Raw genomic sequence first — 17,351 nt, forward strand, 5'->3', positions numbered from 1 at the left:
CCCCCCCTCTCCCCCCATCACCCTGCCCCCCTCCCCCTGCCCCCCAGCCCCCCCAGCCACACTGGTGCCCCCCGCCCCCCAGCCCCGTCCCTGCACAGTCACAGGCAGAGGTGGCCTGTGTACCCGCTGGTGATGGAAGCGCAGCACCCAAATTAGCCATCTTTCCACTTGCTCAATGGGTATGTAGGCTACTCGCAGGGCGGCAGTTCGCCTGCTATTCCTGGTGTGCGGGGGCTTGGGTGTGGGGCGAGGGAGGAGAAGAGGGGGCGCTCGGTCTAAACATAGACCGCGGCCGGGAGGGGCGGCGAGGCGGCGGGGAGAAGAGCACAATGATGTCGGAGAATCGGCTCCTTAGGAGAAGCGGGTGCTTGGGGAGAGGCGCCTCTGGGTTGCCATGGCAACTAGGACGAGCCCCCCCCCCCCAGCCCCCCAACAGGAAGGCTGGGGCCCCACAGGCATTCTGGTTGCGGGTCTGCTGCAAGTGGCCAATGTGGTGTCATCGTGCACGGGGGGGGGGGGAGGGGTGGCACGGGGACTTCCTTGCAGGAGCCTCCGTGTTCTCACCTGTGAAATGGGGGATGGCCTCCCTCTTTCTTCATAAACTCCTCCACGTTAACCAGGAGAAACCCAGCCTCGCTCTTAAGAACTAAAATGCACATTAGAACAACAGTGGAATCACACAGTGTTTTACCTGTCAGCTTGGGAAGGATTTTTTAAAAATTGACAACCACCAAATTAGAGCAGATGTGTGGAAACAAGCAGCCGTGAAGGCAGACGCGTGTGTGAAGAACCAAACTACCGGGACCGTGATTTGTAATTGCACAGCAGAAAACAGCCTCCATGTCCATCAGCAGGCCAGGCTCAGTTTATTTCAGAAAAAAAAAAAAAAAAAAATTCATTAAAAAGAACAAGAGAGCTCTGTGTTTGCTGGTGTGGAACAATCTCCAAGAAACGGCATTAGGTTAAAAAAAACAAAACCCAACAACAAAAAGGCAAGATGCAGAGCCTAGCGCATGCGGTGTGCAAACATCTGCGTCCCAAGTTTGTGCTGCGTGCGATGGGAGGGGGGTGCCTGGCTGAGTGGCTCGACGTTACGCACCAGAGACAACGAGAGAGCCCTTGCGAGCTTGTATGCAGACCTGTCCGTGACGTATTAGGGGCAAAAACAACTAAGGGGAGAACATATGTAGACTATGGCGCCATTTACATTTCAAAAATTAGACGTGTGTGCCTTTGAGCACATGGGCCCTGAGCTGAACGAGAGTCCGCCAGAATTAAGAATAGTTACCTGTGGGACATTGAATAGGTGTGCAAACTGTTGGAAGGGGAAATTTACATTCATTCTCTACACTTGAAAAATTTTTTTAAAGAATTCATATTGTTTTTGTAAATTTAGAAATGTATATATCCAGGCGTAATAGCCAGACAGGGGAAGGTTTTAGACCTGCCGTCTTTAGGGTTGGTTCCATTACCCACTCTCTCCCCACCTCACTCCCTGTTTTCGGACATGCTCTTGTTGCTCGCTCCCCTGCCCCTGGGCCTTTGCACTTGCTGTTCCTTCATCCTGGAACTCTTCACCTGGCCAGCCCCTCCTCGCCTCCAGCTCAGGGATGCCCGTGTCCACCCCAGGGATGCCTGTGTCCCTCCCCAGGCCACTGTTGGTGCCCACTGCTCTGTGGTTCTGTGCACACCAGCCATCCACCCTCAGACATGCCACCTCCTCAGGGCGGGACCTGCCTCGTGCTTTGAGTCCCCCCTGCCAGCATGTGGTCGATGAGCACACCAGTACCCACTCTCCCTAGTGGTGGGGGCGGGGGGGCTGGCAGCCTGCGGTGATCGTGCAGTGCCGGGGGTGGGGGGCTTCTGTGTCTGGGGGGTGTGTTTGAGCGCGTTTCTGTCTTCTGCGCTGTTCCAGGAGGGTGGTTTTCTAGAGTTTTGTCTGTTTTTATAGCAAAGAGTTCCTTTGACCTCAAACAGGAGCTCCGTGATGCCAGGTGGGAGGCGGCCGGGTGTTGCGGGAGGGCGGGCAGGGGCTCTCCAGGGTGGCACCGTGGCCCCAGCCCTCGGGCCCTCAGCTCCTGCCTGAGAGAAGTGCTTTCGACACAGCAACCAAAACACAAAGCAGACGAGCAGGTGCAGGAGCTGGGGGCGGGAGGAGCCGGGAGCGAGCACTGACGGGCGTGAGCTTTCTCGTAAGGGCGATGTTATAAAATTAGCTTGTGGTGATGGCTGCATAGCTCCAAGTTCACTAAAAACCACTGAATTGTACCCTCTGAGCAGGAGGGTGTTACCGTGTACCAACTGTATCTTGATAAAGCTGCTAAAAAATAAACCCCGCAAAATAGCCGCTAACAAGAAGCGGCGGGCTGTGTGCGGCCTGTGCTCTATCTCCTCATGCCCTGGAGAGGTCCCTCCTGCAGGGACCCTTACTGCGCCCACTCTACAGCTGAGTAAACTGAGGCTCACGGAGGCCGGACCTGCCCCAGAGGAAGTAGCGGGTGGCTGGCGCACTCCACAGCTCCTGCTCCTACAACCCGATCCTAGCAAAGGTGGGGGGGCTGCGGGGTGGAGGGGCGGTCAGGACTACCTCCTGGGGTGAGTCTGGCCTGGGACGGAGGGTGCTGAAGGGTGGGGCCCTCACGCCCTGTCGCAGGGGGGACGCTGGACCTCAGATCTATCCGGCGGAACCTCAGACTGCCCTGCTTTAGATTGAGGTAACCGCGAGGTAATTGAGGATCTTGAGATGAGGTCATCCCAGCTGACGTGGGCCCGAAATGTAACGACAAGTGTCCTGAGGAAGGGAGGGACAGGGAAGCCGGAGGCAGAGATCGGGCTGGCGTGTCGGCAAGCCAAGGAGCGCGAGGGTGGCGGCGACCGGCGCTGGGGGCCAGGCAGGGGCGACTCGTCCCTGGAGCCCTCCGGGGAGCCCGGCCCCACGATTCTGGCTTCTGGACCCCCAGAGCCGGGGGAGGACACTGGCATGGCCCCCAACCCCCCTGGGCACGGTCTCCGCGTCAGGCACAGGCCATTTCTGGGCTGGCGTGCGGAGCGCTGGTGGCCGGCTATCCCTCCGTGACGGCAGCTCCGTGACCCCCGTTGGCGTCTGCTGCTTTTGTGAGTCAGCCTTGCTCGATCCTGCCGGCGCAGGGGGCATCATGTCCTTCATTAGTCTGGGTTGTTTTCTTTTTTTCTTTCTTTGAGGATTTTTAATAGGAAAAAAATGGGGGTAGGGAGGGACGTGGCAGGGGAAAGAGAAACCAGCTGCTGTGGTTTGATCTAGAATGTTCTCTGGCTTTGCAGGTCTCTGTCATTCTGACCAAAGGACACATGCTTTCCAGGGACTTGGGTGGGACTCAGGCTCTACAGAAGCCCCCCCACCCCACCCCATTTCCTGGCCCCGTAGAAGACCCCGTTGAAATCATTGCAACAAGGGACTTTCCTTTCATACTGTTTGGCCCTGTTTGAGTTCTTGTCTGACTTGAACGGTCCTTAGAAGTCCCCCAGCCCCCTGCTTCCTCCTGTGGATCGGCTCAGGCCGGCGCGTGATGTTGCCTCCGCTGCTGGGGGCTGTGACAGGCACAGCGTCTGCCCATACGGGCCCGTCTGGGTTTGTAGCTTTCAGTGGGCACCTGCGTCCCCTCTGCCCCCCAGCCTGCCCTCCCCCAGCAGCTGAGGGCCCTCTCAGCATGCTTCTGAGCCCTGGTCCCGCCCTGCCCTTGACCCTTCAGAGGCCCCTGGTCTCGGGAGGAACAGGGCTCTGAGCTCCAGCGCCTGCCCCAGCCCCTTGCTCTGCTCAAGTCCTTGGGTGCTCCGTGGCCTCCATTCCCGCCCAGGCCTTCCACATGCCCTATCCCCACTCACCTTTACTGCTCTCCTACTTGGCCTTCAAATCCCAGCTCACGGTCCCCCTCCTCCAGGAAGCCCTCCCTGACCTGGTGGTGGCCCCTGGGGATGCACCCTCAGCAACTGTTAGAACCAGCGGTGTTGTGGTGAAGGCCCGTCTTGCTCTCCGAGCCTCCCAGGGGCAAGTGCTGGGCCTTCTTCTCTCCCGCGCCCCCAACACCAGTACAGGCCTGACTCCGTGGGGCACGCGTGTGAGTGGCTTAAAGCTGGGCCCTTTCCCGTCTCTGGTCTCAGCGTCCCCACCTGTCACGGTGAGCTGGGCGCGCTGCCTGTCAGCCATGTGGCCTCGCCGTGGATCGCTGTGGGTCGCCACGTGAGGATGCTGGGCACTCCCTGGCCACCAGCTGTTGGCCGAGCTGCTGGAGCTGCAGTGTGAAGTTCCTGGGGCTGGTGGAGGGCGGGAAAGACAGGCTCAGAGCCGAGGACACACCTGAGAGCCTCCGGCCTGTCCGCCGGGCTTCACGGCCGGCTGTCCACAGGACAACGGCCGGGGAACGCCAGGGGTGACCCGTCCCATGGGGTGCACGCCGGGGGCCCAGGGTCAGGCACCCCCTCTCCAGAGAGCCCCAAGCCTGTGGGACTCCCCCCCCGCCCCCCCGCAGGACAGAGCGCCTGGCCGACCTGCAGAGACGCGCGACCTACCTGGGCAGCCCCTGTCCCTCCCAGGGAAGGAGAGACTCTTGAAGTAACCTGATGGCTTATCTCCGTCCCAGGTGTTGGTCGCAGCCGCGGCCCCCACATGCATGAGCACCCCCACCCTTCTGCCCAGGCTGGGCGCCTGCCTTCACATTACCCTCCTGTGGCGCCCGCTGCACCCCTGCCCCAGAGGCGGGTCCAGGAGCTGAGCCTTGACTGCACATTCTCGCGGGCATTTTGTATTCTCTGTCCCTGAGAAGCCCCCCAGCCTCATAAGCTTCGGGGCCCACGGGGTAGCCTCATCAGGGCTGGGGTGCAGGGGGACCCCTGATTCGGCAGGGCCTGGTGGGCCTGAGAGTTTGCGTTTCTGTGGGCCCCCAGGCAGGCAGCTCACCCTCCGGCGGGCGTGTCCCGTTCTGGCCGGGGTGGGGGGCCGGGCACGGGGTGGCGGGCGAGTGGTCCCTTTGGACGGGCGTGCTGAGGGCCGTCCGACTTGGCACCTCTCGGCGCTCAGCTGGTCGGCTGCCTGGGGTGGCAGCAAACGCGGGGGCCTCCCAGGCTGTGGCCCGAGGCCCCTGAACCAATGGCGAGGTTGCTCAGTGCTGTCTGCGCTGGAGGGCGTGTGGGAGCGGCTCCGGCCCGAGCACTGCCCTCAGCGCGGTTGCCCATGTGGTTCCCGAAATAAAGCAGCCGCAGGGTTCTGCAAAGAAGGGACGTTCCGGTGGCAGTTGGAAGGACGGGCCCCGGGACTGCAGCCCAGGATCGCCAGAACCAAGGCCTCCCTGTCTGTTCTTCCTGACGCCCCCTCCCTGCCCAACCTTGGCTGGGGGGGGCCTGAGCCCTGGTAGTAGGGGTCAGCTCTGTGCCTAGAGTTCCGCGGGCCCCGGGAGGGACCAGGCCGGCTCGCGGCCACAGCCCCCTTCCCCACGGTGGGCGGGGCTGCTGACCAAGGCGGTGAGTGCCCAGCTTGTGGGTCCTCCGGGGCCTCCTGCGGGCCCAGCTGGTGCTGGCAGCATGGCTGGGGTCCACGGGGGGCCTGGTGACCAGCCCAAGTGTCTTGGAAGGCAGAGGGCTGGCTTCAAGCCCAGGCCTGGAACTGCCCCTCCAGGGCTCTCTGGGCGGGTCTCCGGTCTCCTCCCAGGCAGCCCCACCTGCCTGGCGCCCCCGAAAGACACTGGAGGCTCAGCGTGGCCTTTTCTGAGCTAGGCTTCTGTGACTCTGCAGTTGGTGGGGCCTGAGAACCTGCATTTCCGACCAGCTCCCGGGTGGTACTGTGGCTGCGCTCTCACCTGAAAACCCTCGGGCGCGTACTGGGTCCCTGCCAGCTTCTCTCCCCTTCCCTCCCCTCCTCTCTCCTCCCCTCCCTGGCACCAGCCCTGACCCTGCTCCTTCCCAGCCCAGCCCGGAAACCGTCCCCCGGCTTATAGTTTATCAGAGCCATGGACTGGTGGTGAGGAAGTCACGTGGGTTTGCAAGAGCCGCAACCTCTGTTCACCGGCGTCGACTGAAGGGGCAGGGCAAGTGGGCGAGGCCGGGGCACCGGCCGGTGGTCCTGCTCGGGAGGCCCTGAGCAGCCCTGGGCTGCAGGACGGCGCATCGTGGGCAGACGTGCAGAGCAGGCCAGGAGTGGGCATATCGGGCTCAGACGCTGGCTCGGCTTCCTCTGGGCCTTGGTTTCTTCTGTGAGGGGGCCGGGCGCTGGGCTGCAGGGCGTGGGGAGCCTCGGGTCCCGGGGCTGGACGTCAGGCAGGCGGTGTGGCTGCTCTCCCCCTCCTGAGGCCGCTCTCCCGGGCGTGTGTCTGTGCTCCGGTGTCTGCTCCCTGGGGGGGGGGGGGGACCCTGACAACCAGGTCCTCACTCCATCACATCCTCCCGAACGCGGTCACACGCACCAGTACCCAGGTTAGGACCCAGCATGTCTCTTGGGGACACAACTCAGCCCTTAGCTTATGCACACGTCCTCTGAGAGGCTGAGAGCCTCCCGGGCCCGAGAAAGACAAAAGCTGCGTGTTGTCCGTGCCTCTCGGTGGCTGCCGGAGCACAGCTTTGTCACACGGGGTCTGAGAGCGGACCCCGCTTCCCCGGTGCCTCACTGGGCACGTGCCCCTTCATTCCGGGTGCCGGTGAGCGCGCCTCCATACCACAGTCTGTTCCCGCTGCCGCCACTGTCCTCCAGGGCCGGGGACACAGCCGCGAGTGGGATGGGGCAAGACCTCGAACCAGGGGCACCTGGCAGGCCAGATGACGGACCACGCAGCACGTGGTCACAGGAAGGGGCCAGAGTCGGAAGGCAGAGGGTGGCTGCCGGGGGCCGGGGAGGGCTCAGCGGGCGGGGTGACTGCTGATGGGGGCGGGGGTTTGGAGGAGATGGGGATGTCCAAGAATTCGCGGTGATGGCCGCACAGCTCTGTGGATGTGCTAAAAGGCCCCTCGTTGTGAAAGGGTGAACCGTGTGCCGTGTGGTGGGAGAGACGGAACAGGCAGCGGCGTCTGGACGCCATCTCCGATGTGACCTGTCCGCGGTCGCCTCTCAGGAACCCTGGGCTCCACCTGGCAGGCTGCTGGGAAGGAAGACAGTGTAAGCTCCAGGGCAGGGCTAGTGTCCTCTCTGTCCACACGGGGACGTCCTGGGCGGGAGGGGAAGGCGCGGCACAGGGCAGGTACCCTGGTGTCACGGAGGCATCCTCCGCACCGAGGTCTGAGTCCCCGAGGGCCGCCCTGGGACTCTGTGGGGCCTGGGCAGCTCAGAACCTCGTAACATCTGACGTGTTTGGAGCCTTCCTTCCTAAATGTGCCCAAAGCATGTCTCCACTTGTGAAAAGACGAGCCCATGTGTGGCCCAAGAAATGCGTGTGTCTCCCCACCGCTTCCATCCACAGCCCTACAGTGGCGCCCCCGGGACCGTGCCCCGGCCTGATGTACTGTCCCAGGGCGGCTCTAACCGAGGACCAAACAACAGAAGTGTACTCTCCAGCTCTGGCAGCCGGAGTCTGAATCCTGTAGTCACAGGGCCACGCTCCCTCTGAAGGCTGAAGGGGTGGGGGGGTCCTTTTGCCTCTTCCAGCATCTGCTGGCCCCATTCGTCCGTCTGCGCCTCTGTCCTCACATGGCCTCCTCCACTGTGGGTCAGGGCCCCTCTTCTTATAGGGACACCAGTCATAGGACTCAGGGCCCCTCTAATCCAGTAGGACCTTGTGTGAGGCCCACTTTAGCTCCTCAGTTACCAGCGCTGGGGACAGCTGGGTGCCCCATGGCGACATCCTAGGGGGACCTGAGATAGGGCATGGGGGCCTTCATTGCGGGAAGACCTGCCCTCAAGGAGTAACAAGGAACAGTGAAGAAAACCACATTCTGACTTGGGTGGGGAGGGTCTGGCACGGCTGGAGACCCACGAGCTGGGAAGCCCATCCTGGGTCACACGCCCCCACCTCTCTGGGTCTGGGATGGTGCTGGGGGCAGGATGCCCTCAATCCAGGGTGTGGGAGTGGGCCGCTGGCTGGCTGGCTGTGCGGTCTGGATCAGGTACACGGGGGACAGAAGGTGGGGACCATCTGCGAAGGAGGACTGGATGTAGAACAGCCATAGGCGGGGGGTGGGGAGGCGGGGGAGTGGGCCAAGGTCAGGGAGCAGAGTCTAGGGTCTCCAGCTTTTGGCACAGTGGTTCTCGGAGCAAGGTCCCTGGACCGCCAGCAGCATCACCTGGGAGTAGTGGGAATGCAGATTTCCAGGGCAGCCAGGACATCCGGTGGTGCCACACCTCGCAGAGCCCCTATTTCCCAGGAAGGTCGCAGTCCCGGGTTCCAGGTGGGCGGGGGCGGGAGGGGGTCACTGGTCCAATACAGGTGCCACGGTGGAAGTGGGGGGCGGACACGGGCGGGTCACCCCACGTCCTGTCGTGGGCCTCTGCCGCCCCTGGGCTGGTGCGCCTGGGTCCCGAGTGGTCTGCGTGCGGGAGGGAGCCTGGGGCAGCGGGGGTGGGGGGCGCTGCTTCCTGCCCGCCGTTCCGCTGCGTGCCCGTGCCGGTTGTGGGGGGCGGGGGTCTCACCCGGAGAGCTTGACTGCCGGCCCGGCTGTGAGTCTCATTCAACGTCAGCCCTCGTGATGTGCTGGGAGGTTTTCTTCTCTATTAAATGCGCTCTTCTTGATTCAATTTTATTTTCGGGTTGGCACAGCGCATTCTCTTTCTCTATGTGTGAACGTATGTATGTAAATACACGTACGATGTTGGTGAATTAACGTTTGTGGTATTTTTACTAAGCAAAGATGTGGAAACCAAACAGCGGCCCCTCCAGGGGTGGGCACGCCCTGCTCTCCGGGAGCGTGTCCACCGCAGGAGGGTCCCATGGGGGGCAGGGGGCGCACACCCCGCCGTGCGGCCTGGAGGACAGTCCTAGAGTCTCCAGGCTCAAGGCCGGGTGCCCGTGGGGAGTGTGAAGGTGGGGACCAGGCTCTCGCCGTCCGTCGGGGCCCAGGCCACACCAGCGAGGCGCAGACATTGCCCAGGGATGCGGTGTCCCGTGGACCCTCCCTGGCAGCAGCTGTCTCCCCCGGAGAAGGCGGGGGTGGGGAAGGGGGTTGGGACCCTGGGACTTTGTTTACAGGGATTTAGGACAGAAACAGACGGGAGCCTTTTAGGGAGGTTCCCCTGTGGGAGAGGTTGCCATGGTCAAGCCACATGTCTGGTGGGGACGGAGGACCTGGAGGGCGTGGCTCCCACGTGTTGACACACGTGCCGTCGGGGCCCACGTGTGTGCAGAAATGCTTCCACACGATGCCCGCTAGCCTGACACGGGGGGATTTAAGCGGAGGCCTGCGAGGTGGGCTCTTGTATGACAAACACGCACTCACGTTGCTCCCGAACGGGGAAACCTCAAAGTCGCTGCTTTAACCAACACAGAACGTCCCTCATCTCTTCCTGCAACTTCATCCTGCGAGCAGCCTCGTCTGATCCGGCGCGCTTGGCTGGCCGTTGCTCCAAACACTCTAGCCGCTCCTCCTCAACAACCGTCCGTAGCTGCCCGTCACCCACCGTGGCATTTCCTCTACTGGCCGCTCTGTGCCACCCGGCTCTGGCGGGTGGCCTGTCCTGTCTCTTGGTCCAGAGCCAATGGGGCTCATTTGCTCATATTCACCTGGTCGGCGTTAACTGTCAGGAACGTTCTCGGGGAGGGGTCTGCGCAGGGGGTGTGTGCCTGCCCTAAGCCATCCAAGTTCAACTTGGAGAAGGAACCACTGTCTAAGAGCGCTGGGCCCTGTACCAGACCGTCGATGCTGGTCTTCGGGTCATTTTCCCTGGACTCACCATGCACGGCCCCAGCAGCCTGCATCGAGGGTCTTGCCAGGAAGCCCGAGACCCTGTGAGGCTGTGGAGGTTCTTCCAGGTCGAGAGCCTGGCCGTCCCTCTCCCGAGCCCCGGGTTTGTCTCACGGGTGTCCTGAATGGCATCCGGGACGTTCCCCTGCTTGGCCGGGCCTCCAGGGAGCTCGAGCCCCCGGCACCCTGTGTGTGAGACGCTCAGCTCAGCTGCCGTCCTGCATCTGGTCTGCTGCTGAACAAGCCCACGGGGCAGCCGCTCACTGGAGGGCCCTGGCCAGACAGGCGCGTTGGCCAGCTGAGGACCCTCGGTCCCAGGATGGGTGGTGTTGGAAGCAGCAGCCGCGCGCGGTCGGGCCCGTGACCATGGCGGGTGCTTCGTCAACCCCAGATGGTCTCGGAGAAGCCCCCACGCTGGGGCAGGGTGAGAGTGGGGAGGGACTGCTCACGGGGACGGGCCTCCTTCGGGGTGATGGAAACGTCCTGGAACCAGACGGAAATACTTGTTGCACAGCCTGGAGGACGTGCTTGGTCAGAGTCGGAGCAGGCCCACTGACGGACAGGGCTGTGGGGAGGGGCACAGGGGTCACTGGAGATAAAGGGTGTGGGGTCTTGGGGCACTGAAGGCGTTCTAGGAGGAGAGTTTTTCAGGAGGAGAACCTGAAAACCACTGCAGTGTGGACCTTAAACGGGTGAATTGTATGGCATGGGAGGTACAGCTTGAGAAAATGGTCACGAGGGCAAACCGAACCAACCTACAGAACATTCTGGGGAAATCCGTATCATCTCCCCAGAGCCATGTGCAGCCGCTGCCCTGGTCTGGGCGCACGTCGAGAACGCGCTGTCCGCAAGAGCACCCCTCCTCCCTGGGCCGGGCTGCCCGGCTGGGCCTCCTTTGTCCCTCTGTGTCAGGCTGCGCGTCTGAGCTCCGGGGCGCCACGGTCCGGTGAAGGCCATGGACGCGGCTGGGGCAGAACGCCGTGCAGGGCACTTGGGAGCGGAATGTCAGGGGCCGGGGCTGCAGCCCAGAGGCTGGGCAGGGTGTGGCAGAAGCGGCTCCCCCGGGGCTCGTGGCAGCCCCCGGCACTCGGGGAGGGGTCCCCAGGCAGCAGTGACCGTTTGTCAAGTGACGTATCATTGGTGACAGGCTGCCGCTCTCAGGGACAGGCCACGGCACGTTGGTGTCTCGGGTTGGGATGCACTGCTCTGGAGCCAGGAAGCCAGGCCGGTGAAAGGCACGGACGCCTGGGGCTGTCCTGCGTCGGGCACCCCGTCTAGCCCTGTCAGAGGAGGGGTGTCTTGTGGGGGCCTCGGCACGGAGACACCATGGGGTGGTCCTGCTGGCAGCGTCCTCACTGAGGTGTGGCATCCTCCGGGCAGGGCTGTGGGCACGTGTGTGTGGAAGAGCCTCCCACGTCAGGCCTGAGCTTAGGGACTTCAGGCCCCATGCAGGAGGTCACTGGGGCCGGAGTCCATGGGACCAAGGGGGGAAACTAAGTCACCGAGAAGCATGTGACCCCCCCCCCCCCCGGAAGGGCCGTGCCTGGGCTGCATGTGGCGGACACCCCAGGCTAAGAGTGCAGGGACCTGGGCTGAGCCCGTGGGACACAGATGTGATTTCTTTCAGCACCTGGAGACCCTGCCTCATGCGGACTTGGAGAAATCTCTCCGACTCCGTGCTGGTCTCCCCCACACATACAGGGCTAGTGCGAGCAGCTTCCAGAGGGGCCAGGGGCCAGCCCCAGTCCATCAGCCTCCGCACACCCCAGCCTCCTTTCCCGGAGCCCCAAAGGTGCCACGTGAGGGGCAGTGGGGCAGACGGACTTGGAGACCCCTCCGGCGGCTGCTGGGCTGGCGCTGCCCTGGGAGGCAGGTGTGGCTCAGACACGGTGTCCAGCACGGCCAGCTGCTGCCCACCCTGGGCCTGGAGCCAAGCCTCATCCCGGGGAAGGGAAGTTTGGTTCCTTCTGCCCTTGGACCTTCTGACAGCCGACTGGTCCAGGCATCACAGCTGCCCCCCAACTCCTCCTTCCTGGGCAGACCAGCATGGATCAAGCTCCTGCTTGTGTCTGGAGGCTCAGAGATGAGATGGCTGTGTGCTTTGTCCTCTAGCGTGTGGACACGACCCCGGGCAGGAGGGAGGCTCCTTCAGCAGGACCTGGTGCCTGCCCGGGCTGAGAGCCGTCCTTCAGGCACAGACATCCGTCCTAGGCCAGATTCTGGCCTCGCTGGGGTGCGCCCTGGCCCGGAGGCACTGGCAGGCACTCGGGCCTGCTATGGGGGGTTGGTATGGTGGCTGGATGAATGCACGCACGCGTGAGGTCTGGAGGCCACTGACCCTCCGCCTTACTGCCAGAGCCCTGACCGGCCCTCCCCCTCTCCCCCTGCCAGGACCTCCCACTCGCGGGCCAAGGCTGAGGCCGCCCTCACTGCAGCACAGAAGGCCCAGGAGGAAGCACGCATCGCCAGGATCACTGCCAAAGAGTTCTCGCCTTCCTTCCAGCACCGCGAAAATGGTGAGTGCGCATCCCCCCGGGGGCGTCCGTGCGCGGGGCCGCGGCCCACAGCTTCCGCATCCGCATCCCGGCGCACTCCTGCTCTCCGCCGTCCGCACGCTCTCCCTGCCCTTCCTGCTCCTGGGGTTCTAGACCTTTCTTGTGGAACCACTCTGTCCAGTTGGGAGGCTATCAGGCCAGCTGCGGACCGAGGCTTCAGTCTACACCGTGGGAACCGTCGCAGGGGACTCGTGGGGGCTGGCCGGTGGGAAAGCGCAGCTCTCGCATGCGGAGGAGCTGGAAGCCACTGCACGGCAGCCAGATGCGTGGCCCTCCTCCGTCCCTTGGGGAGGCCGGGCCACAGCCGTGTCTAGCCCGGTGAGCCTAGACGCAGCTCGGGGCCAGGAGGAGGCCTGGAGCTGGGGTCAGTGATGGGGCTGCTGAGCCCTCAGGCTGGACTAGCTGCCCCCAGAAGCTTCCTCCACCCCTGGAAGCTCCAGAGCCACCGCAGGTTAGGACCCGGGAGTGAGCGGAAGCCGCTATTCCCAGACCACCCCAAGCTCTCCTGGAGCCCATGGCTCTAGGCCTTGGTGGGAGCGGGTCTGGCCTTCTGGGCAGCCCAGAGAGACCAGACCTGCTTCCGGGAGGCAGTAGGGCCTGAGTGGCCTTGGCCCCCCCAGGACCCACGACGGAGCACAGGTGGGGGAGTCCAGGTGCCGACACTGCACCAGCTACCCTGGTTGTGAGGGACGCCTCCAGGAAGGGCTGGTGCTCTGGAACCAGCTCGCGGCTGGCAGCACGGGCCTCCCCCGGTGCACGGGGTTCACAAGGCAGCCGGACCAGCAGCCTCCTGGCCGGCCCACGGGCATGGTGTCCGGGCTCCCCGGGCCCCGAGGACGTCCCCGGCCCAAGTAGGCCAGGTCAGGGCCGTGATCCCTGGCCTCCTGTGGTAGGGCACCCAGTGCTTCAGACCCCCTGTGCTTGAAGGGGTGCACTGCTGTCCCCACCCCCTGGCCTCACGTGCCAGCTGGGGTGTGCATGGATTTGGGGGGTGGAGGGGGTTGACCACTTAGGCCAGCACTCACAGGTCCAAGATCCCTACCCCTCAGGACCCCAGGGGGCCTCCCTTGGTCACCCCTCCGTGGACCAGCCATGACGACTGTTCGGTGTCCAAACCTCAGCCTCGTGCCGCTCACTGCCCCATGTCCAAAGCCCCAGAGGCAAGAGCGGGAGCCTCGGGCCGCCACGTGTGCAGCAGAAACAGCATGGCGCACTTCTCCTCCTGCATAAGTGGAGGGCTGGGCCTGGCCCCTGCCAGCCCGTGGAGGCCACGGCTCCTGTGGCCCTTCCTGCCCTAGCAGAGAAGTGGAGAGGGGAGACCACTCCTGTCCTCACACACTGCACCCTGTAGAAGGCCACCTAATACAAGAGGCTTCCTTCCACCTTACAGAGGAACCTGGGGTGGGGGACAGGGGACTTGAGAGCACGGAGCAGGCCGGCCCCTGTGCTTGCATGCTGAGCCTTGGGGCTCTTGTGTAGCCGGGGTGGGGGGCGGCGCGGCCCAGAGCCTCTGTCCATCACTGCACCCCCGGGGACCTGGTCACCCCCCAAATGCTTGTCGGGTGGGGGGCTTGGGGTTCTACAAAAGGGCTCTGGGAACCACTGTGCCCGCACCCCACTGGCGAACGGCGCGTGCCCTAGCCCTGGCCGCTGCCCCACATGGCCCAGGTCCAGTCCTGGTCTCCCGCGGTCTTCTTGTGAGATCAGGCCTCACGAGACACAGAGGGTCTGAGTAACCCAACCTCTGTGCTTCCTGCCCCTCCATAAAGGGCTCGAGTACCAGCGGCCGAAGCACCCGATTTCCAGCAGTGACATCGAGGTGGCCTCCACGGGGACGCCCCTGCAGCAGGAGAGCCCCGAGCTGTACCGCAAAGGCACCACCCCCTCGGACCTGACCCCCGACGACAGCCCCCTGCAGAGCTTCCCCACCAGTCCCACGGCCACCCCGCCCCCGGCCCCTGCCTCACGGAACAAGGTTGCCCACTTCTCCCGGCAGGTCTCGGTGGACGAGGAGCGAGGCGGGGACATCCAGATGCTCCTGGAGGGCCGGGGAGGGGACTATGCCCGCAACAGCTGGGGTGAGGAGAAGGCCGGTGGCCCGAGGGGCATCCGCGGCAGCGCCCTCTGGAGCGGTCAGCCCGCGGATGACTTCCGCTGCCGGGGCTCGGGCCACAAGCAGCCCAGCAACCCCAAGTCCCGGGAGCGGCGGACGGAGTCGCCCCCTACGTTCTCCTGGACTTCCCACCACCGGGCAGGCAATCCCAGCTCCGGGGGCACCAAGCTGCTGGAGCTGGATGAGGAGAAGCTGAGCAACTACGAGATGGAGATGAAGCCTCTGCTGAGGATGGACGCGTACGTGCAGGAGGCCCACCCCCAGAAGAGACGCTATAGCAAGGGGGTGGCCTGCCGGGGCCTGGGGGAGGACCACCGCGCCGACGACCGGGGCTTCGGGGCACAGAGACTGCGGTCCAAGTCCCAGAACAAGGACAGCGCCAGGCCGGCCCCCTGCACGGAGCCCGCGGTACAGAGGCTGGAGAGCCTGCGGCTGGGGGACCGGGCTGAGCCCCGGCTGCTGCGCTGGGACTTGGCCTTCTCCCCGCCCCAGAAGTCCTCACCCGTCGCACCCGAGTCAGACGAGGAGAACGGGGACGAGCTCAAGTCCAGCACGGTGAGTGGTCGCCGGCCACTGGCGATGGGGGCAGGCAGTGCCCTGCCACCTTCAGCTGAGGGGCAGCTCTGCGCACAGGGTTGGCGGCTCCTTCCCCAGGAAAGGGACCCTCCACACAGGAAGGCTCTGTGGACAACGGGGTCCCCTTTCCTTTAGAGCCCAGAGAGGATTACTTCTCCCAGGCTCGATCCTAGCAGCGCAGCTCCCAAAAGAAACTGGGCCGTAGCGGGAGCCCGTCTTTCCCCCTGGCCCGGGAGGGTCCTCCCCTGCTCTGGTGAGGAGCCCTTGCTATCACTGGGTTCACGGATGGTCCCGGGTCCTGGGGTCAGGGTCAGCCAGAGCCGCTGGGGCATGGGGCCGGGGACTGGCTCAGGACTGTTGTGTCCAGGCCACACCTTTTACATGTGGGCAGGCGCTGGGGTCCTCCCACGAAGCCCGCTCTCAGGGGCAAGATAGATAGGATAAAACTTTGTGAAGGCCGTCCACGCCAAGGCTTCCCTCCCTCCCAGAGCTCTAGTTCTTCCCACGTAGCCTGAGGATGCAGCCTCTCTGGCTCACCCACCTTGGGATCTGACACGTGGGTTGCGGCTGCGATCCAGGTCACCATGGCCAGTGGGAGACACTGGGGCTCACTCCTGGGTCCTCGTATGAGCATGCCTCCCACGGCAGGCAGTCTGAAGGATAACGGAGGCCCCTGGGCTGGATGGTGTGGGGCCAGGTGGGTTCCCACACACAGGAGGGACCTTCTAGGACCCTCCACCTGGAGGCTGCCTCCCAGGGGCAGACATGTCCTGCGCCCCTGGTCAGACAGCTGCTCCGCCTCACCCCGGGGCTCATGCCCCCATACGCTCCACTCTGGAACCTGCAGCGTCAGCCCACGAGGGCCTGTTCCCCTGCTGCTGGAGTGCCGTGTACCTGGCCCATGGGGCACCCAGAGCCTCGGACATCTCTGGGACCCAGCAGTGTGGCCAGGCAGGGTCAGTGTCCATGCCTGTCCCCTGGAGGAGCAGCATCGTCTGGCAGGTCAGGGCCCTGTGCTCCTTGGAAGAGATGCTTCCCCTTGAAACCACTGTGAGCATCTTCTGGGTGGGCTGGTTCCTAAATGCTCCTGCTTCCCTGTGCCCAGATCCCACTGGAGCTCGGCCCTAAGAGCGCCCGCTGGGGGAAGACTGGCTTGTACTCACAGCTCTGATCCCTGTCCCAGCAGCCAGAAACATTTGCACGCCTCTGGGTGTACCCATGCGCACACGTGTGCACGGTGCACGTGCGGTTATGGTGGGAAGCTGGATGGACACGGATGGGAGATGTGGGAGGAGATTCTACACGTGGCCTCCTTAACTATGTTGGTGCTGTAAGATGAAGCTCCCGGGGGGAGGTGCGAGCAAGCGGCTGGCCTGCAGCGGACACTTGTATGTATTCTGCTGCTGCCCCTCGTGTAAGAGTGGCCTCTGCAGCCCTCAGCACTGAGGCTCCAAGGACAGCCGGCCCCAGGGGGGAGGAGGCTGGGGCACTGGGGCCTCTGCTCCAGGGGCAGGAAAGGCCTGGAGGCAGCCCGAGGCCGCACAGGACAGCACTAGGCGCAGAGCTGAGCAGCTGACGGGAAGGAGCGGTTTGCTGGGAAGCCAGCTCGAGGGCTTGGACATCACCGGGTTTGGGGCCTCAGGCTGAAGCCGTTCTGGATGGGCCACATCAGGAATCCCAGGGCCAATATTTTGTCCCAGCTGCAGAGGATATTTACTTACAGTGACCTGGCGCTGGGAGGGCATTCCAGGAGCAGTCACTGCAGCCCAAGAAGCAAGAGGACCCTCTACTAGACTTGGGCCACCCCCCAGCCGCCCTCTTGGCACTCCTGGTTTGGGGAGGGGGTGGGGGGGCAGGGGCAAGCTGGGCGCGGGCTCACCTCTCCTGTCCTCCTCCCATTGCAGGGCTCGGCTCCCATCCTGGTGGCCATGGTGATCTTGCTCAACATTGGAGTCGCCATTTTGTTTATTAACTTTTTCATCTGATGAGATGTAACGTTAGCAAAAACAACGGTTGGTGTACAGAAGGGACGTAACCCACGACAAAAGGGAAGGATCGTAACTCGGACGGCCCAACAACCACTTCCGAGTCTTTTCACAGAACAACATGATTGGGTATTACTCACAGTTTGCCTTTTTTTCTGGGTAATGTTTTTTGGATTTTAGCCAAAATTCTTTGCTTGTATAACACGATGCTGTGTGGCATGGCAGAAGGAGGCCAGCACGCCGACCCTCCAGCTTGGTGTGGAAGGAAAG

General features: G+C 63.6%; 1 protein-coding gene across 1 annotated transcript; it reads left to right on the forward strand.

The window, feature by feature from the left end:
- The first annotated feature begins 10,218 nt into the window (after positions 1–10,218).
- On the forward strand, positions 10,219–17,081 carry LOC110591533 (junctophilin-3). Its single transcript, XM_044912060.1, has 5 exons — positions 10,219–10,276; positions 11,965–12,085; positions 12,244–12,368; positions 14,177–15,075; positions 17,001–17,081. Exons 1-5 carry the CDS (start codon positions 10,219–10,221, stop codon positions 17,079–17,081), a joined length of 1,284 nt encoding a protein of 427 aa, XP_044767995.1.
- Positions 17,082–17,351: the final 270 nt, after the last annotated feature.

This window comes from Neomonachus schauinslandi, unplaced genomic scaffold (assembly GCF_002201575.2).
Source record: "Neomonachus schauinslandi unplaced genomic scaffold, ASM220157v2 HiC_scaffold_46, whole genome shotgun sequence".
NCBI classification, from domain to species: domain Eukaryota; kingdom Metazoa; phylum Chordata; class Mammalia; order Carnivora; family Phocidae; genus Neomonachus; species Neomonachus schauinslandi.

Excerpts from the sequence above, each read along its gene's own strand:
- LOC110591533 (XM_044912060.1), top strand. The coding sequence starts at position 10,219 with ATGGCGGGTGCTTCGTCAACCCCAGATGGTCTCGGAGAAGCCCCCACG. Across the intron at positions 10,277-11,964 it reads AGCCCCCACGCTGGGGCAGG|CGTGTGGACACGACCCCGGG; the intron begins GTGAGAGTGGGG and ends TTTGTCCTCTAG. Across the intron at positions 12,086-12,243 it reads CAGATTCTGGCCTCGCTGGG|GACCTCCCACTCGCGGGCCA; the intron begins GTGCGCCCTGGC and ends TCCCCCTGCCAG.